Here is a 22,777-nt window from a genome sequence, read left to right on the forward strand (position 1 = left end):
ACAAGATCAGGTTTGTTGGCCTGGATACTTATAGTAGTAGTAGTAGTAGTAGTAGTAGTAGTAGTAGTAGTAGTAGTAGTAGTAGCAGCAGTAGAAGTAGTAACCATTTGTAATAATATGGTAATATCACTGCGTGTTCCCTTACGCAGGTCGTACATGTTCACAACTGGTGAAACCCACCAGAAGGGGTACGGTGCTGACGGTCCAAGGCTATTCTATTGTCATTATGGCAATTTTATCATTTCTGTCGGATTGTTATGTTTTACACTACATATCTGAGTGAGTAAGTAAGGTTTTACCCCGCTTTTAGCAATATTCCAGCAATATCACGGCGGGGGACACCATAAATTGGCTTTACACATGGTACCCATGTCGGGATTCGAACCCGCCTTTTCGGTGTAACGAGCGAACGCTTTAACCACTGGGCTACCCGACCGCCCCCTACATAGCTGAAAGTTCGCAAATCGGCAATCATGTTTTGTTCACAATCTATCAAAAATGTAGGTACATTATTCTTTTCCAATTTCTATATTTTGCTAATAATCTTAAAGTTTGTACATTCGGGTATATGTTGATAAAAGATTTGGAAGACAGACACATACACATGTATATTGTTGAAACCTTACCACCGAAATTGAGCAATCTTTGGAATGTATTGGCCTCTCGCCATCTCTCAATAGTTCGTCAGTTAATTAGACATGAATTAGAAATATTTTCGGACGACGCATCAATATCTGGACGTTTGACGTGGGAAGGGTTAAGATATGTTCCCAAGTACTACTCCTACTGAAAGCACATTTGCTCCTATAAATTATTCACCCGCTCCATGCATCTCTACCAAATGTACACGAACCCCTCATTGTTTCCTTGAAGCTCATGAGCCTATGGACTTGAGAAGGGTCCTTATACTACAACGCTAGATCCATGAGAAAACACTGACAAGCTTTCTCCGCATCCAATTTTCAGTCCAGCCTACAGGTGAGTTCGAAGCAGTACATTTCTTTTAAATATGTATATACGCTCGAGGACTTGTACAAATTTCAGAGAATCATATGTCAAAGAAATTATTTTAGGATGTTAGGAGTCCGGGTGCGAATTGAAGTTTTTTGGCCATGGTAAATCCAATCTGTGTTGTATATTTTTTGTTAAATGCACGTACATCTACAGATTTCTAGCCAAAATGACTCACTTAATTGTTTTTTTTAAACAGATAGGTATAGTCCTTTTTACATGGATTAACTTATATATGTGGCCGGCCTCCGGGAATAACAATGATACTATAGTTGTGAAATACAATTTCTTCTTTTACAATACAAAAGATAAGTCTTTGAAGATGGAAATTAAATTAAAAAGTCAATGTAAAAAATTTATCTGCAAAATCATGTGTGATAATTTATTTTGGGTGATTGAAATTAGCACTACCGCGGTTTGTTAATCCCAAACAGTTTCAGTCAGGGTACTACATTATTTATCATTCTGGAGTGAGTGAGTTATCAATATTTATCGTCGCATCGGCAATATTGCGAGCTATTACAAAAATGAGGAGGTTGACCTGGAGTCCATCATTATCAACGTAATGTGACCTTATGACACCAGAACAGTCATTTTTAACAGTTTGTAGTTACCATGACAAAAAACATAAACACAAACAATAACCCCCTGGAATTTCAGTCATCACCTACATGTTAATTATATTTTACCAACTCTACAATACATGGATGTCGTCGAACTCGGTTGTCATCCAAGCCGTTTAAGACGATGAAGGTGTCCTAACGTTTAAGAAACGTTTTCTGCCGTCTCACGTCGAAAAGAGTAGCCGAGAAATGCTATATTTTCGCAACATCACATGTCGATCAGCTCCGTTGAATATTTTAAACATTAATTTTGTTAAAATTCGCCTGGAAACTGATTTATCACATCTCCTGTTATAATGTGGTAAATATTAAATTACAAACGTATTTACTTTGTTTTGTGATTTCTAATCGCATTTCGATGGACGCTGGATATTTAAGTACATCTGCGTCAAAGCTTTTAAATGTGTTTGTTGCTTTTATTTGAACAGAGCTTTACGGACAACATAATAATATTGGCAGTCCTTTAGAATAAAGTGCCGAGAATATTATAACCAACAGAATTTGATATTTAGCTTTCTTGTTCAGACCTGTGATTCAGACGCTGAAAAACACATTCTAATTTGTCGTGATATCGCAAAACATTAACCCGTGTCGTGCGAGCTCGTATCACACACATATTTATAGAACAGAGTTTAGGTTAGGCAATGTTCACCAGTCAGTAGGTTCGAAATGAAAACGGCTTTATAACTTATCAATGGGCAATCCCTTTCCTGAATTTAAAGATTTTTTTTATCGTTTTTAGCATTCTTACATCAACTAGAATATTGTATGTTGGAAACATCTATTCTTTAAATCCTAAGTTTCTTCACGTTCATGTAAATTTAATTGATGCCGGGTGAAAACAAATTCACATCTCGTTTCTCTTCATTTTAAAATGTTAGTGTATATGTGAGTTGGTGTATTTGACTCAGTTTGAAATACGTTGCAAGGCAGAGCTAAGCCACGCAGTGGAACGGATTGCTTCGCCTCCAAGTAGGATTTCATAGCATTTCAGTGTAACAGGCTATATATCTTTCCCAGATATCGGTTCATTTATGCCATTTCTCATTGTAATGCCAGAACTGGATGTGAGCGAATCTTATAACTTCATACTTAAAAGTACTCATTTGTTCATTTTAGTTCTTGTCATTCCAGAACACCGTTGTATTGACTAAATGTTATCAAAGAACTAACGCATAACGGTACTATTGTACAGTTTTAGTAATATAGTTCAATTGTATTTTGATATATTCACATATTATAGATGTATAGTCAGTGGTCTAGAGGTAGAGCGTCCGCCCGCAGAGCGAAAGGTCGGGGTTCGATCCCCGGCCGCGTCATACAAAAAGACGTTAAAAAAAGGTACTTGTTGTTACCCTGTCTGGGGCTCGGCATTAAGGGGCTAAAGCAAGGACTGGTCCGCTCGGAGTCAGTATACTGTGTCAGAGTGGGGTATTCATGTTAAACTGCGGCATGGTATCTCAGTGGGTTAGCACTATAAATCGTATCAGTCCGGACTATTACAAGCAGCCACACGCACGCATGCATGTACGTCGCTATATAAGTGCAATAATCTTGGACGCAACGTTAAACCCCATTTCACCTCAGCTCACCTTGAAGAGATACGGTATCCCATGTTTTCAAAATGTCAATGTATATTCTTCGATTTGGAGAGAAATGTTGGGCATGATATCATAGAGGTAGAGGTATAGAGGTATAGGCACAAAATAACTTGACGCAATTGAACAAAATGTTCAGTAAAATAAGTAGGGGGTCTATCACGTTTGGAATGTGGACAAACTTGAGGAACGTGTAGTGATCAAGTACTTGCAAAACACGTACAACAGATGGGAAGGATGTCCCTTCCCATGACACCGTACAGAGGTGGAGAGCAGAGTTTAAACGTGGCAGAGAGAGTCTTGAAGACGACCTCCGTCGTTGAAGGCCTGTGACGGTCAGCACAACTAGAACTCCAGAGAATCCACAACATGGAGATGACCGACCGCCGAATGAATGCGCGTCATGCTGCTAGTTCAGTATGCATTACTCAAGAGAGAGTCCATTCCACTATCACAGAAACTTTAGAAATGAAGAATGTAACGGCTTATTTGGGTTCCAAAGCTTCCGCCATCTGATCAAAAACGCACCAAGCCCACGTCGCGTGGTATTCTAGCTCTGTTTGAAGTTGAACCTTGCAACGAGTTGTGACGATGGGGGAAACCTGGGTTTAAAACAACAGTCAAAAGATTGGAGACATCTGTTATCACCACCAAAGAACGCAAAGACTCTCCCATCAGCTGGAAAGGTTATGGCCCACCTGTTCTGGGATGCCGAAGGTGTCATCATGGAAGATTATCTTCCAAAAGGTCAGGAAATAAACGGAGAATATTATGCTGCGCCTTTAAGGTGATTACAGGATGAACTTAAAACCAAGAGACGTGGGAATCTGAGAAAAGGTGTGCTCGTCCATCACGACAATGCACGAGTGTGGCTTTGAACACCTTCAGCACCCACCTTATTTCCCTGAACTGGCCCCGTCAGATGGCATCTGTTCCCAAACATGAAGAAAGCTCAAGCCGGGACCCATTCTAATCGAAATAGCAGCCGTGGAGAACTTCTGAGCAACCAAGAAAAGGACTTCTTCGAAACTGGATAAAATTCCCCCAAATCGTTGGCAAAAGTGAATCAATGCGGATAATGGTGAAAAATACATAAACTGGGCGGCAAAAGAAAGTATAGGTTGGCAATTTGTAATTTTCCTAAAAACAGCGATAACTAGAGGAAAGTGGGTATTGGGAATATGACTGCCCAGGAACAGGTACCAAAAAAACACCTTTGACGGCGCTCGTGCGGTGACAAAAAAATGGTGAAACAGGTTTCCCGCCTATGGCATAAACTGCACGTGCATGTTAGTTGTATAAATGCGTTCGTCTGCAGGGTATAACCACACGTGATTAAAGCACACAAAAGAAATGTCACGACTGTCACAGGAGCAGAGAGAGAGAGTCATCGGTATGGCCGAAATGGGGGCAACACAGGTCCAAATCGCCAGAAGGTTTGGTTGTACACCATTGACAGTAGCCGGGCTGATTCAACGGTACAGGCAGACAGGGAGGACACAGGACAGGCCTAGAACCGGACGACCCCAAGTGACAACACAACTGGAAGACGGTCAGATATGGCACATTCACCTGCGAAACAGATTCGGAACGGCGACGGCAGCAACAGCGTTGGCACATACCATTAGCCAACGTACAGTACTACGACGACTTCGTGTTGCTGGAATCCGAGCGTATCGTCCTTTCCGAGGAATGGTACTGACTGCTCAACATCGACGCCTGAGACTGCGATGGGCGAGGCAGGTTCGACGCTGGCAAGTGAGAAATTGGCGTCGAGTGCTGTTTACTGATGAAAGTCGGTTTAACCTGTTTCGAAATGACGGCAGAGAACGAGTTTATCGACGCAGAGGGGAACGTTTGGCTCCGGCGTGTATTCGAAAGGTCCATCCATTCGGCAGGGGAGGTGTCATGGTGTAGGGCGGTATTTGTGGAGATCAGAAGACTGATTTGGTGATTATACAGGGAAACCTGAACGCTGTGCAGTACAGAGACCAAGTGTTGCAGCCAGAAGTGCTTCCGTTCTTGCAAAACCAACAGCAGGGGACATTGTTTCACCACGACAATGCCAGGCCCCATACTGCAAGACTGACTCGGAACTTTCTAAACCAGCAGAACGTTGACGTTTTGCCCTGGCCTGCCCACTCACCCGATGTGAATCCTATTGAACATCTGTGGGACCATCTTGACAGACAGATTAGAGCACGCCATCAGCCTCCCGTCAACAGACAAGAATTGCAGCAGGCCCTGAGGGAGGAGTGGCAACGGATTCCAGTCCAAGTCATCAGAAGACTGACGTTATCGAGGAGGCGGCGTATCACAGCATGCATTGAGGCAGCTGGAGGTCATACACGATATTGAAGGCAAATGTGTCTGACAAATTTTTGGTGACATTTCAGACAACTTTTGAAAATGAAATTTCTTACCCCACCATTGTTTACCTTGAGCTTATATTACCTGTGATTGCACAATTTCATTCAAACTGTGATTGATCAATCATGTGTTACCCCTCCCTAGATTATATTATAATTCACACAAAAAAACTTCTTGTTTTGTTTTTTATCGATCATGGAACTCGACCTATACTTTCTTTTGCCGCCCAGTTTAATTTAATGTCTTCAGGTCAAATTTGTCTATGTTTGTCGCAGAACATTACCTGTCACCCCTAGATTATTGGGACTTATGGTGTACGAGTGGGAAAAACCGTTGTTACAGATATAGCAAATAATCCGTCTAAGTTTTGTTCATATTATATCAATACTTCAATTCCCTCTATGCCTCGTCTCATGTGCAACAAGCACACACTACTGATACTGTAGGTGAAAGCTTGAAGAGCTGAGGAAAAACATATCTACCTGGTTTGAGGAAACTCCATTGAATTCAGGCCTATAACATGCAGAATATGTTAACTGTGACGAATCTGTAATAATACCACAGGTCGCGAGTGTCATTAGATGAATTACTACCCCTGACGAATAAAATAATCATTAAAGGATTACACTGCCCTGGGTCATGTGCCTACTTCACTACAAGAACCGATGTTATATTAAGTGCCTTGTGTGAACATAATGCATTGTTTCTATGCAATTAGGCAACTGTTAAATTGGGATATATTGTTGTACATCATAATATTGAGTTAGCAGAAAAAGAAAATGCTGTTTAAACGGCTAGAATCAAACTTGCTGGGACCGCTCATTTGTCACCTCCTAGCTCCCCTTTAACAGTTTGTCGGCCTCCGAAGTTGGCACCTTGTGGCATTCAAGCCTGTGGCTAAATGATTCATTGGTGTTGACTGATATTTTAGTGATATTATTATTATACTTGGCAGTGTACGCGGATCCAGAGGAGGTGGTGGTGCAGGGATGGGTGTGCTCCCTCCCCACTTTTTTAAGCATTCAGATAATAATTCTGATGACGATAATTCATTTGTTCAGCAAAAAAGAATAATAAATTGACTTTTATTATTTTAAAAAGAACCTCCACTTTTAAAAAAAGCTTGGGCAGAAATTTGAAGGGTCTTTAAATAGAATTTGGCGTTATATTTAGCATACGCGGATCGAGAGGAGAGCTACAGGGTTGTCCATTCCCCCCCCCTCCTATTATTTAAACATATTAAACGCTCATACTTTCGGCAGCGTTATAGGTGATCGAGGATACTATAAGTAAGAAGGCTTGTTTTTATATTTAGTGAGACCGCCTCCGTGGTCTTGTGGTAGAGCGTCCGCCCGGAGAGCGGAAGGTCCAGGGTTCGATCCCGGGCCGCGTCATACAAAAAGACGTTAAAAGATTGTACTTGTTGTTACCCTGTCTGGCGCTCGGCATTAAGGGGCTAAAACAAGGACTGGTCGGCTCGGAGTCAGTATACTGTGTCTGAGTGGGGTATTCATGTTAAACTGCGGCATGGTATCTCAGTGTGCTAGCACTATAAATCGGCATCAGTCCGGACTAGTACAAGCAGCCACACACACACATACACGTGCATGCACGTCGCTATATAAGTGCAATAATCTTGGACGCGACGTTAAACCCAATTTCACCTCACCTATATTTGGTGACGGTTTCTAAACGAAATATTATTTCCTTGAACGTTGTATCCGAGCTTATACAATGTCAGACATCTTACGAATGACATCACATTCTGTTGTGAGCAAAATGGGTTGTTTAATCCACCTAATGATATTTAAGCCACAAGAAACAAGACTGCGTTGGTGTTGGTATCAGCTCATAACGTTCATGTACAAAGATAGCAGTTTGGAACATGATATTCCGTCTGTGTCTATATGCATATTGACACTGTATACAGTCAATAGTCATAAGGTATTATTTCATGCGAAATCCACAACAATTCTCTAGGGTATCTGCCCTGCCATTGTATCAAAGCCAGTGCTCTATATTGAATTTAGAACGAATAGCGTTTACCGAGAAATGTACATAGCACCGCTTTCCGACAGCTAGGGGCATTGAATTGACTATGAAACAGCTGGCGACTAGATGATGGTCGTGAAATCTCATCTGCGTCAGGAACAAATGGGAATATGATGATTGAAATGACTGGAAATGACAGACAGCAATACCACGGCTTTAACCCCTGATCAGTCCCCGTTTAGAAAATCATATGGTCTGACCATGTGGCTCTTAAGGCGACCTTTTCTCTTATAGTTCAGGGAGAGTAAAAACGTTTGGTTTGAACAGCCACTCTTACTGTGACTGAAGTTTCCTGAAGGGGTTTAAGGTCGCATTCTAGATTATTGTACTTTTACTACAACGATCATGCACGTGTGTGTGCGTGTGCGTGCGCTCAGCTCAAACACGCGACAGGCACGCCCAGTTAACACACGCGACACACATGCGGCACACATTCCCAGCTCACACCCGCGATCCACACGCCCAGCTTACACATGCGACCCACACGATCAGCTCACACACGCGACCAACATGCCTAGCTCACACACGTGACTCACAAGCCCAGCTCACGTCGCGACCCACAAGCCCAGCTCACACACGCGACCCACACGATCAGCTCACACACGCGACCCACATGCCTAGCTCACACACGTGACTCACAAGCCCAGCTCACGTCGCGACCCACAAGCCCAGCTCACACACGCGACCCACAAGCCCAGCTCACACACGCGACCCACACGATCAGCTCACACATGCGACCCACATGCCTAGCTCACACACGTGACTCACAAGCCCAGCTCACACACGCGACCCACATGCCTAGCTCACACACGCGACCCACAAGCCCAGCTCACACACGTGACTCACATGCCCAGCTCACACACGCGACTCACAAGCCCAGCTCACGTCGCGACCCACAAGCCCAGCTCACACACGTGACTCACAAGCCCAGCTCACACACGTGACCCACAAGCCCAGCTCACACACGCGACCCACAAGCCCAGCTCACACACGCGACTCACAAGCCCAGCTCACGTCGCGACCCACAAGCCCAGCTCACACACGTGACTCACAAGCCCAGCTCACACACGTGACTCACAAGCCCAGCTCACACACGTGACTCACAAGCCCAGCTCACACACGTGACTCACAAGCCCAGCTCACACACGTGACTCACAAGCCCAGCTCACACACGTGACTCACAAGCTCAGCTCACACACGTGACCCACTTGCCCAGCTCACACACGTGACTCACAAGCCCAGCTCACACACGTGACTCACATGCCTAGCTCACACACGTGACTCACATGCCTAGCTCACACACGTGACTCACATGCCCAGCTCACACACGTGACTCACATGCCCAGCTCACACACGTGACTCACATGCCTAGCTCACACACGTGACTCACAAGCCCAGCTCACACACGCGACCCACATGCCTAGCTCACACACGTGACTCACAAGGCCAGTTCACACACGTGACTCACAGGCCCAGCTCACACACGCGACCCACATGCCTAGCTCACACACGTGACTCACAAGGCCAGTTCACACACGTGACTCACAAGCCCAGCTCACACACGCGACCCACATGCCTAGCTCACACACGTGACTCACAACCCCAGCTCACACACGCGACTCACAGGCCCAGCTCACACACGTGACTCACAAGCCCAACTCACACACGTGACTCACAAGCCCAGCTCTCACACGCGACTCACAGGCCCAGCTCACACACGTGACTCACACGCCCAGCTCACACACGCGACACACAGGCCCAGCTCACACACGTGACCCACACGCCCAGCTCACACACGCGACTCACAGGCCCAGCTAACAGACGCGACTCACAGGCCCAACTCACACCCGCGACCCACACGCCCGGCTCACACATATGACCCACACGCCCAGCTCTCACAAGTGACCCACACGCCTAGCGCACACACGCAACCCACGCGCCCAACTCACACATGCGATCCACACGCCCAGCCCACACACGCTACTCACATGCCAAACTTACACACTGGACACTGCCATACCCAGGTAACGCGCCCTATTAATTATTTGGTAATTGACAGTAAGAAGTGTGTTCGATGAAAATGAACATGACACGTTCGGACGGTAGTCATGATTTCTGTTCTCGTGTAAAAGTTCTCAGCCTTAATAACCACAGAATTAATAGCATCTGACATCATGAAAATCACAAGTACGAACATGTTTCACAAGGATCGCACTTTACATTCCAACGACATTTAAGTTAAGAAGGACTCGGTCAAAATAAATATTTATTTCACACATAAAATATCGATCTCTTCAATCTAGATCTGCACATATTTGAGAATGAAGTAAATAATCAGCCTGGCTATTATCCTCCACCGAACATAAAGTTTCAACTCTTTCTCTGCGCTCTCGACGGGTTAAAACTGCCCTCCGCAACAAAGCTAATACGAAAATTAGAGTACGTGTTTTGGATTTGTTGCTGCATAAAACATGCGTGGGATATCGCGCTATCAGTATCAAATACTCTTTCGTTGCACCTTCGATTTCACCCTTAATGAAATTAATGTGAAACGGTTTACCGGAACATGTATGGCGATGTTGGCGAAGGTCTTAGCGAGGAGGGAGTTATAAGTGATCAGTGATGGAGCCAACATGACTATCACACATGCTTCTCATCCCTTGTGTCACTTAAATACATGGATACATGCCAGAATATCAATCGATATTCAGCCCATTCAGGAAAAACGCAAGTGAGCTTTTGTCTGGCGCTTAACGTTAGTGACCGATCGGCGAGGTGGGGGTCAGCTGTGATATTTCTGTCGTAGGTTGTAAGGTTTGACAATGTCTTAAAGACAAATGTGTTGATCCAAAAAACTTGGCTTATCCTTACCATTACCAGATGTGACCTCAACCATATTAGTACACAAATCCAGGATGTATTACGTACATGCATGTGTATGTAGTTGTATTTAGTCATTAATCCTTAAGCTTTCTACTGGCATCATGTAGATTTATCTTTAGCTTTCTACTGGCATCATGTAGATTTATCTTAAGCTTTTTACAGACAATTTTTAGATGTATCTTGAGCTTTATACTGACATCATGTAAGTGTATCTTAAGCTTTATACTGACATCGAGTAGGCGTATCTTACGCTTTATACTGACACAATGTAGATTTATCTTTAGCTTTTTACTGACATCATGTAGGTGTATCTTAAGCTTTTTACTGACATCATGTACATTTATCTTTAGCTTTTTACTCACATCATGTAGGTGTATCTGGTGTATCTTAAGCTTTATACTGACATCATGTAAGTGTATCTTAAGCTTTATACTGACATCGAGTAGGTGTATCTTAAGCTTTTTACTGACACAATGTAGATTTATCTTCAGTTTTTTTACTGACATCATATAGGTGTATCTTAAGCTTTTTACTGACATTATGTAGGTGTATCTTAAGCTTTTTACCGACACAATGTAGTTGTATCTAAACTTTTTTACTGATATAATGTTGGTGTATCTTCAGCTGTTTACTGAAATCATGTAGGTGTATCTTCAGGTATTTACTGACATCATGTAGGTGTATCTGAACTTTTTACCGATATATGTAGGCGTAGCTGAACTTTTTATCGACATCATGTAGGTGTATCTGATCTTTTTACCGACATCATGTAGTTGTATCTGAACTTTTTACCGACATCATGTAGGTGTATCTGAACTTTTTACCGACATATATAGGTGTATCTGAACTTTTTACCGACATATGTAGGTGTAGTTGAACTTTTTACCGACATATGTAGGTGTAGCTGAACTTTTTTACCGACATCATGTAGGTGTATCTGAACTTTTTACTGAAATCATGTAGGTGTAGTTGAACTTTTTACCGACATATGTAGGTGTATCGGAACTTTTTACCGACATATGTAGGTGTAGCTTGACTTTTTACCGACATATGTAGGTGTAGCTGAGCTTTTTACCGACATATGTAGGTGTAGCTGAGCTTTTTACCGACATATGTAAGTGTAGCTGAGCTTTTTACTGACATATGTAGGTGTATCTGAACTTTTTACCGACATATGTAGGCGTAGCTGAACTTTTTACCGACATATGTAGGTGTATCTGAGCTTTTTACCGACATATGTAGGTGTAGCTGAGCTTTTTACCGACATATGTAGGCGTAGCTGAGCTTTTTACTGACATCTTGTAGGTCTATTTTGAGCTTTTTACCGACATATGTAAGTGTAGCTGAGCTTTTTACTGACATCATGTGGATACATTTGGAATAACCTACTGCTGCTTACCACACACGTTTACATGTAAGGATCATCTTAAAAGGTTAAAGCCAATAATTTACATTGACACAGTTCACAATATAACAAGGCAACTTACCAAATAATGTCTGAATTTAGGGAGTATGATAAAGTAACTGTTTTCGATATTCATACTTATATGCCCCTTATTCCAGGAGGGAGCGAATACGTTCTCTTCGACAACGATTCAAAGGAATGACGACAACATTAATGTTGCATTGCTGATTAAAACTACCATAATTACATTGAATTTCAATAAGTGCTTGAAACGCAGGCTCACTCAAATTGCTAACATCGTAAAAGTAGGCTTGAATCATAAGGACATTTTAATGGATAGACTAAGGAGCTATTCCTTTTGTGCATCAATACGAGTCAAGGTTTTTACGATACTTCAAGATTCATATAACAGGATCAGTGACCACCTGTAAAGACTGGTGCGGGTGATTAAATGTATATTCGTATCTATGTTTCTAATGGTTCTCTTCTCACGTGATAATTTGAAACCCTTGTGATATAACAGTGGTCGTAAGTATAGCTAAAATAATATATAGGTAACTCCAAACACATTTAATTTTACAATCAGCCCGTTTTATAACTTTGCGTTCTACTGTTACACACTTCGACAACATGAAATCTAATACTCAAAGGCTACAATCTATTTTTCGAAAGCAATAAACTACAGATTTTGAGGACAGTGTGCATATCTGCCAAGGTGACGCATTGTGTCTTCATGTGCAACTTTAACATACCTGGAGTTATCTACATTAAGATACGTGCCCGAACGTACATTATTTGGAAGAAACTTTGACTATTACGTAAATTATTATTGCATCCAATTTCAACGATAAATTACTGAAGGCTTGGTTGACAATTTACAAACGGCATTTCGGGTCGTCGCTTAGACGAGACTTAATTCTATTGATCCGCTAAAGGATGTTTCTGTCACATAAAACAACTTTAATCTCATAGCACTCAAGCAGATGGAGAGGTTTTTCTTATTTCACGGGTGTCCGTATTGTCATTGCCAGCGATATTACTTAAGGAGAAGCAATGCGAATGTCGTTAAGCTATCGGAACGACATATGCATAAGAGGAGTGCAACTGTGCGGCATAAGGCAGAAACAAACGCTTACTTTTTTTATACATATTGTGAGAGTGGAGGGTGCTACTGGAAGTGCAGGACATGCTTACCCTTCGTCCCAGTCGTCTAAGGCGCCGCGATTCGCTGTGCAGAGCGGCGTCCCTTGGGCACGCCAGAGACCTATGACAGAGACCTATGACAACGACACTCGCTCGCCCCTGTAGAACACGAGCTGCTCCATCTCTACCGGAACGGGCGACACGGGTGGCCCAGTCGCTGAGCAAAGTTGCGTCCCTTGGGCACGCCAGAAACCTCTGAGTGTGGGTTCGAATCACGGTTCGCCCCGCTTATTTTTCTAGGTTTGTCAGCACCATACCCGTGCTCGTGGGTTTCGTCGAAGTGGTAAACGTCCGAGACCTGCATCACTTCGGACTTTCCTCCCACATTAAGCTGACACGCCGCGATATAACTGGAATACTGTTAAAAGCGGCGTTAACCCCAACTCACTCACTCACTCACTCATTACTGATTTTCCAGTGATCCATTCATAGTATTGTCATCACTATTTCTCCTTTTACGCCCAAAGGAATCTGTTTCGACAGATAATCAAGACAGATTCTTTTTTGGCGTTGACGTTATATATTTGGCTATAATCGGAATCGTATAGTTGACTCTTACTGTAGTTAATTTCTTAATATGACCATGGAAACGGTTTGTCACTTTAATTTATTATGTATAATTATTGTGTACACGAAGGTTATTCGTGACTATCCTTCCATACTGCCAATTGTGTTTCTCATGCACACGTGATTATCATGGTTCAATCATTTAGACAATGTTCATACAGATGGTGATTTTGCAAAACAGTTAGTTTGATCTTGGCATAATCGCACTGTACTTTCGAGTGTTGGTAATTATCCAAATAACTACTCTCAGCCAGGTCACAATGCGATGACAAGGACGCTCGAACCTGACCCCTTCGGATCTTTGACCTTGTTTAGTTTTACCAAAATTCATATTCGAAAGAAATATCGACCGAAATATATTGCCGCTCGCAGACGCCATGTTGTTTTCTAGCAGACGAAGTAAATACTGGCCATGTGACAGGCCTATAGGTATCAAATGACCATCAGTGTTCGAGGTCAGTGTCAAGTGTTTTTAAGCAAACTTTTTTTTATCAGTTTTCTGTTGTTAGGTCAGAATTGAAATGCATTTTTCCGTCACGTGGTATGAATTAAGCAGTGAAATTAAAAGATTCTTAAAGACGTATAATAATTACCTGTAACGCTTTGGAAAGAGCGTATGTCATATAGGTTCATAAAGTGCTGATAAGAATGAGCCACAATCGACAGGTGGATATTTGAGAAAATGCACTCTTCCCAGTATCCGAAATAAAGGCAAAGAAAATGTCGGCGAAAGGTTACAAGACAGCAATGTAGAATAACAATGAGCAGGTTGAAATATACTGAACTAAATTTAAAACTTCACAATCCTAAAATTTTAACATTTTGACCAGTTATCATTGTGTATTTTAACAGTAATGGCCACGTATTGTCTTCAGATAACACCCGTTTTTTGTGCAGGTGAATCGATCAAAATCATGTGCACAGCACTTTAGTGGCAAAAGTGTTTTTTCACGTGCAACTGGTCACGTGGCCATAATACCGCACGTGTTTTCAGCCATACTTGTTAGCAGTCATTAACAAAAAAAGAAAAACACAAGAAAACAAAAGTCTTTACGGCCATTTGTCATGCCACGCCTTTCAAATGTGCAACGTGAACGTGCCATAGGCATGTTGCAGACGGGAATGTCCGTAGCTGAAGTCGCAAGGACGATGGGTTGTAGTCGACGGACTGTTTATGATTTACAGACGCGTCTACAGCAAACGGGTACCACCGCTGATCGCCCTCGGCCAGGTCGATCACGTGTGACGTCACATGCAGAGGATCAGCAGATTGTCTTACGTCATCTCCGTAACCGATTTTTGACGGCTACATCAACCAGAAATGAACTGTTTAGGGGTAGACTGAGTGCGCAAACTGTTCGAAACCGTCTGAGAACTGCTCACCTTCAAGCACGACGGCCATACTGCGGGCCGATTCTGACTCAATTACACAGACGTCAACGTCAATTGTGGGCACAGCGACACTTACGATGGACTCAGAGGAATTGGAATCAAGTCGTCCTCAGTGATGAATCCCGATTTAATCTTCGATTTGCTGATGGTAGGGCGAGGGTGTGGAGGCGCCGTCATGAACGTTACGCCCAGTGTTGTTTACAGGAAGTTGACAGATTTCGAGGCGGAAGTGTCGTGGTGTGGGGCGCTTTCTGTGGCAATGCACGTTCCAGGCTTCTTGTCATCCGTGGCAACCTCAACGCTGCTGCTTACCGCGACCAGGTACTGGCACCAGAACTTCTGCCTTTTATAGCAGCACATGGACCCGGTTTGATCTACCAACACGACAATGCCAGACCCAACACAGCAATTTTGACAAGGAATTTCCTTCAGAATGCGGGAGTCAACGTCATGGTCTTGCCGTCAAGGTCTCCCGACCTCAATCTCAACGAACACGTCTGGGATGCTCTTGGCAGAAGTCTGCGCACTCTCCAGAACCAACCACAGAATTTGCAAGATCTTGGCACCATTTTGCAGCAACACTGGCGTCGTCTTCCCAATCATGTGTTCACAAGCATCACAAGGTCCATGCGGAGGCGTTGTGTGGCAGTTATCAACGCACATGGTGGCTATACACGCTACTGAACTTGTGTGCCATCAGATTCTCGTGCTTGGGACTTATGATTTAAACTGTTGATGTTATTACCGAATACCGTAGGTGCTTGGAACAAATTATGGTTACCACCGTTAATTAAAATCCTTCTTTGGACATTAATGATTAAAAATTACTTTCTCTGATACATGTTGTATATCATATATGAGATCCTTTTTTAAAATGTGAAGTTTTTAATTTGACTCAGTATACATATAATATATTATGTTTTTGTATGGATATGTAAAGAAGTTAAAATATTAGCACAGTATTTGGAAAATTAATAGAATTAAACGTTTGCTACATTTGGTATCTGGAACATTTTATTCAGATTGTCTTTTCCAATCAATCATTGACATAAAAATGTAAATTTTCGGAGAAAAGCAGCACGAATTACTTAGAATTCTGTATTTCCGTTTTCGTTGTGTAATTTTGAAACAGGCAATTCAGGGTCTTGGCCGGCAACACAACGATGACAACAGACTGATATTTCTAACAAAAATATGTCCGGTAACCATGACAAATGCCATACCGTGCTTTACAAAGTCAGTTAACCTAACCACAGTTCATATTATTCCGTAGTTCCGTAGTCTCGTGGATGGAGCGTCTGTCCGGAGAACGTAAGGTCGAGTTTCGATCCCTTGGCCGCGTCATACCAAAGGACGTTTAAAGCTGATACTTGTTGTTACCTCGCCCGACGTTCGGCTATGAGGGGATATACATATATGCTATACATGTCACTTATACTAACTGAGTTCTTTAATGAAACAATTAATGTATTGATGCTTAAAATGGTTTTTTTTCCAATTCTGTTTCCTCTTTTGTAGTTTCTGCGTTGTACCAATGACAGCATCACGTCCACACAGACTTAACGACCTTATCATTACGAGTTCCTAACTTGCACAGATTTGGTTTTGTGAACATTACTTACTTACTTACTTACTTACTTACTTACTTACTTACTTACTTACTTACTTACTTACTTACTTACTAAGAAATACAGCAAAGAGGGTTTGGGTAATTATTATTATTATTATTATTATTATTATTGTTATTATTATTATTATTATATGGGCTGTCTTGGCTCATCATCAGCTCAGGGCCCTTGCCCCCTCTACACGCAGCCCAGACAGCGAATGGGACTTCCTCCATGAAGCACTGCGTTGTCGAATCCACCGACAATGTTTCAGAGGATGTGAAGATTTCCCAACACTGAAGCCTTCTGCATTACCGAGATTGTCTGAAGGGCTGTATTCCAGGCAGGAAACCTGGGTACTCTCCTAATGTCAGTCAATTATTATTTTGCATTCTTGTTTCAGTTACCAGAATGCCTGAGTGGAGCCGAATGTTGGCGTACGTGTTCGCCGTCGCTGCTTTGTCCCAATGTCTAATCAAGCCGACAGACTCCACGGAAACACGTGCCGCATTCTGGGACAACGCTGCGGGAAGACAACCATACAAGAAGCGCGACATGCAGTCCCTGAGCGCATTGCTGTCTCCACCAGATCGGTGTGTAGTCTTCGCATTATGTTTGATTAATAGTCACTATTTAGTGTGTAAGCGATTATTTCTGTACGCCAAAACCTTTAAAGTTCAGTTGTATCAAGGAAGCCGGGATATACAGTCTTGGCCAGGCAATGCAGTGGCTGACTGCATGAGCACCGATCCGGGAACGATGACGCACCTTCAGCTCTGTAAACCAGTGTAGCCAACCGATCCTCAGGTGTCCATCTGATCCCCATAAGTTTGTTTGTTTTTTGTTTAACGCCGCACTCAGCAATATTCCAGCTATATGACGGCGGTCTGTAAATAATCGAGTCTTGACCAGACAATACAGTGATTGACGTCATGAGCATCGATCCACGCAATTGGGATACAATGACATGCATCAACCAAGTCAGCGATCCTGACCACCCGATGCCTCTTACGACAAGCCAGCATTGTTTGCTGAAGACCTATTCTACCCCGGATCTTCACGGGTCGATCCCCATTAGTCGGGACTAAGAGTTACAAGGGACCCGAATCACCATGGGGTGTTATCCATTGGTTGGATCAATGACCCTATAATGAAGTTAAACAGTTAGTTAAACATTATTTCTATTTTTTTCTTATTTTCCCTTAACACTGACACTGTAGTTTCAGTCGGATCCTATAAGTATTGACACGTAGAGCGTCACTACATTTCATCATTGAAAGACATCTAAGCATAACATAATTGATATTTATATTCTTCCCCTAGCTGCATATTCTATTGCATATTCTAACTTACTACAAATACAGGAAAGCATCTTTAACTCGAAGTCATGGGAACTATGGAATATCTATCGAATTATTCGTAATTCGATATAAGAGACCAATTTCGTGAACACAATAATCATAGTGTCATCACTGATCTTCAATTATCGATATACATTATTTTCATCACTTTTTTGCCTTTTTCGCTCCAATGAATCTGTTCCTGCAGATATTCAAGACTAATTATTTTCTGGCGTTGACGTTTTCAATCTACCGAATTAAACCACAGTGCCCTTAAAGATGATGACGGGGCAAAAATGTTACATCGCTTTAACCGATATCGAGTAAATGGAACCTCGAGTTATCGTGATTCGAGTTCTAATTTAGGCTTTTCCTTGGCGTGAATCGTGTCATCGAAATGTTATCGTTTTTTTACCATATTGCTTAGTTTACTATTTCGGCTTACACAACGAACCTATAGGCTCAACAGTAAATAAAAGCGACAACAGGTAATCCATATTCAAAAGAATTCTAGGGTAAAAACAGAGTCGATTGTGCGATTCTGGCTTAATCATGGGCATGTGTTAATGAATCATAATCACATGGTGACGATATCAGGGGTTATCGAAAAGGTGAGTGTATCCTGCTCCATCAGTGGCACACGTCACAAACACATGCAAAAGCAAGTCAATTGTAAACCAATAAAACATGGGAACATGTGGTACACGTCAAAGTAGGCATAGCACTGGATATCATTTTTGTCACTGATGCGCCAGATTTGGAAATGTCGTCCAAATGTCGACCATAAAACTTTTTGAAAGCGTTACTGAGCACTTGAATGTTGTAAACTTCATCAAACAGCCAAAGAAACGTCATGCTATAATAGATACGGGATATTAAATACAAGAACATACTTTACCTTTCGGTGACTCTTCAGTTAAAGTTTGATCATATATGTCTCTGGAGACTCACCTGATACACATTCTGGGCGCTTGCTTGAATTCAGCAACCTTAGCTTGTGCGCGAATAAAGCGATTTGTTCGGTAAAGTGAATCTTTAAATTGACAACCTTCTGCTTACTTGTACCATGATTTGAATGTAAAGTGGTCATTTCTCAGTCCACAGTGCCCGTTTAACATGGTTGCAAACACCAGCAGTACGCTAACAACTTCAAGATCGCTCTTCTGCTTAGGATACAAGTGCCTGATAGCCAATGTACATATTAATTACACATTATGTCAGGTAATTCACAATTTATTTCCTAAAAAATCTGGCTTCGATTTCTTACCGGAAATTTTACTTTTAAGTGTTTTTGATTAACCTATTAATCACCGAAACAATAAATGTGATTTTTTTCCGTGATGTATTTTGTATTCAATAAATGGACCGTAATCGATACAAATACCGTTATAATGCCATGAAGATGAACTAGAAGGACCCATATTTTATGATGCCTTGAATGTGGCAAGCTAAAGGAGGATTTTGCTGTCTAGTCTTTTACACAAGCAACGCCGTGGTCTAGTACACGGAACGTCTCTCCGGAGCGCGTAAAGTCGGGGGTTCGATCTCGGCCACATCATTCCAAATAACGTTAGAGGTTTCTGTTACCCTGCCTGCCGCTCGGCATTAAGGGGCTAAAACAAGGACTGGTCAATCAGAGTCAGTATACTGTTTCTGAGTGGGTATTCGTGTTAAACTGCGTCATGGTATCTCAATGGGCTAGCACTATAACAAGGTATTAGTCCTGACTAGTACAAGCAGCCACACGCTCACACACACATACACACGTGCATGCATGTCGCTATATAAGTGCAATGATTTTGATTATATTAAATCCTTTTGTCATCCCACCACCTTCAACACAAGTAAGCATGAAATCAGGAGGACTCTATGTGGTGTTTCAACTGTCAACGATGTATAATCACAATTGCTTGATTACGATCCATATACCATTTATCAGTTTTTCTGTAACGAGGTAGTTACACTACTGTTCAAAACAAACCTTCACATGATCGCGGCCGGGACGCGGACTGTTCGCGTCATGTCCGCGAAACGTACTGCGTTAACAAACGTCCCAAATCACGTCCATTAGGTCAACACAAACGAGGGGAACTTTGGTGCAGATCTAAGTAAATGTTTAAAATCTTTCCTTTTCCTTTTTTTCTAACAGGTCTGACGTAACTGTGGAAGACGTGGCCGATCTGATATCACAAGTCCCGGCAATGGCCAAAGCATTAGTGCAGCGCTTCGTGGATAGAGACGGTACATCAAGACAATACCTTCTGTCATGCATTCCAGTTTATTTCTAATTCTTGCCTACAAGTACTTTACGATACAGTTTAAAATTGCATATTATAGTTACGCCAAAATCAATTCGCCTTTATTAGTTTTTGATCATTTGGCTGTTGAAAGCTCTATTTCGATAACACCGGGGTTATAATTATACTTAAATTGATTTACATGCAAAGGTAGTTAGTTATATGTTCCATTCATTTTATGCTTCTGTGCTTGCGTTGTTTTCTAATGTTATTATTACAAAGTACCCCTGTTAATTTTAAATTTATTGCAATTGATGTTATTGACAAATGAAGGCATCTTGTGTCCATTGGAGCAGCACGAAGCCTTTCCGGAAACTGGAATTCCTGATTTCAGGATTATTAAGATTAAAACTATGTTTTACTGAGAAAATAAACGTTAAGCATTATGTCTTGAAAACAATTTGCAGGTGCAAATGAAGTATTTTATAAGCGGGAATTATTTTTGCTTTCTCTCTTGGTGCATGATCGAAATAGTTGTAAATGAAAATGACATTACAACAATCTCATGAAACAATAGGAGGGCTCCATTTGCAAAAATGACCACCGAACCACCCGGTTATAAGTGCGTTAATATAGATTTACGTCGTTTTTAGCATTTACACAGCAATATCACGACGGGGATACCTACAATGGCTCAAAGCATTGTACCCATGTAGGATGTCGAACCCGAGTGCTGGGCGAGACCTTCGAACGTGCTTTAATCACAGGCCGAATCAGTTGGTAGAAAGGGGAGGAGCATATAATTTGCCCAAATTATCCAAACTCTTGCAAAATGTAAAGTAAGTCTTGTAATGAGCCTAAGTAAATTGAAATATGGAATAAAAGTATTTTGCATACAGCCAATTTACTATTACAGAGAATTTCTATTCAGTAAACAATGTTTATAACGAACACGTTTATAACAAACTGTCCGAAAAAGAACTTATTTTTTAGTCCCGGCCATGTGTTACATATATGCTGTATATATTTATGCTTATAACAAACTACGGTTATTACGAAATAAAATTCCCTTTCAAATCCCATATAAGTCGTTTCCAACAACGGAACACACAAACATGAAGAAAACTCTTCTATCGATAAGCAGGTAATACTTTATTAAGAAACCATAAGATCCATCTTTAATACAATTCATTGTCAGCTCACGAATGATACTATGGTTATAACGAACTCAGGGACTGCTAATTTTAGTTCGTTATAACCGAAGCTCGTTATAAGCATAAATACAGCAAATGGCCGGGACATAAAGACAGTTCGTTATATCCCTCAGTTCATGACAAGCGTGTTCGTTATAAACGTAGTTTACTGTACTAGTGAGCATTTAATCTATGTATCATCCAGCCCTTCTGATGACATGTCTTTGTTTCCAGGAGACGGACTAATAAGTGAAGAAGAACTGATGGATCTTTGGAAATGACACTCACGTAACGCAGATATAATGTGACGTCACTATGTATATTCGGAGGAAATATGTGAAATCGCAAGACATAGCCGATGGACTTTTTATTCTTAAAAGACAATCGAGTCTGACTGTCAGCAATCAGTCCCATTTCCCTTTCTACACAAAAACCCTGCCCATTCTAACCCGGACAGTATCCGCTTAAAAAAACAGACTTTACATATTCCACAAAATTATATTTCTTACTTTTAATGTATGGAATTTGGAGTACATGGTATTGTTTTATAGAAGTAAATTGTGTTGTCTACATTGAAAGTTGCTGAAAATCCATATGAGGCAATCTAACATATATACCTGTTTGATAATAACAACAGTAAATTTTATTTGATGGTACCTTCAGCCTTAACTATTACCATTTGTAGTGAAAACACGAATAAAGAAATTTGGTCGATACTTTGCGTTACTTTGTTTTAACCTTATTGTAAAGTGATGTATGTTGTAAATGATGTATATAGGTATATCCCTATTTGATACTGATTCACAAACACATGCTAATGGTCTAGTCGGACTCTAAACCAGCAGATATTTCTTATGGTTATGGGAATGGTTTCGACGCTTTTATTTACTTGCCATTACTCAAAGGACGCTCATATGTAAAATTGATTGCATCCACGTTATCTCTTCGGACATGGGGCGAGACTGCAAAAACATTTACCAATCACATCTACTTCCTAGAGAGTCTATACAGTACAGGCTTTGTGCTCACACATCTGGTGATGCGGATCTACAACCAGACGGATGGTATTAACAAAAAACGATTGTACGATTCCGACTACGTTATAAGTATGTGTTTATCAATTACTAATAAACAGTTGTGATTCCCGATTTTCACGAGGTTAGCGTATCCTGCCCCACCGGTTGCACCCGTCACAAACCCATGCAACGGCAAGTTAATTCTAAACCAATAATTCTTACCTGAAAACAAACGGGAACATATGGTACAAGTAGGGCATCATTTTGGTCATTAATGCGT

General features: G+C 41.6%; 2 protein-coding genes across 4 annotated transcripts in view; one reads left to right on the forward strand and one right to left on the reverse strand.

The window, feature by feature from the left end:
- The window catches only part of LOC124151700, a 63,719-nt gene that overhangs the window by 30,439 nt on the left and 10,503 nt on the right, over window positions 1-22,777 (reverse strand). The window lies entirely within an intron of this gene.
- Window positions 824-22,197, forward strand: LOC124151724. Its single transcript, XM_046524329.2, has 4 exons — window positions 824-978; window positions 17,115-17,304; window positions 20,201-20,292; window positions 21,716-22,197. Exons 2-4 carry the CDS (start codon window positions 17,123-17,125, stop codon window positions 21,760-21,762), a joined length of 321 nt encoding a protein of 106 aa, XP_046380285.1. The 5' UTR covers window positions 824-978; window positions 17,115-17,122; the 3' UTR covers window positions 21,763-22,197.

This window comes from Haliotis rufescens, unplaced genomic scaffold, assembly GCF_023055435.1.
Source record: "Haliotis rufescens isolate VD_foot unplaced genomic scaffold, xgHalRufe1.0.p SCAF_4, whole genome shotgun sequence".
Lineage (NCBI taxonomy): Eukaryota > Metazoa > Mollusca > Gastropoda > Lepetellida > Haliotidae > Haliotis > Haliotis rufescens.

What these genes read in the sequence shown, in the direction of transcription:
- LOC124151724 (XM_046524329.2), top strand. Translation starts at nt 17,123, where the DNA reads ATGCCTGAGTGGAGCCGAATGTTGGCGTACGTGTTCGCCGTCGCTGCT. An exon ending in TTGCTGTCTCCACCAGATCG is followed by an intron (nt 17,305 to 20,200) that starts GTGTGTAGTCTT and finishes TTTTTCTAACAG; the next exon opens with GTCTGACGTAACTGTGGAAG. An exon ending in GCGCTTCGTGGATAGAGACG is followed by an intron (nt 20,293 to 21,715) that starts GTACATCAAGAC and finishes CTTTGTTTCCAG; the next exon opens with GAGACGGACTAATAAGTGAA.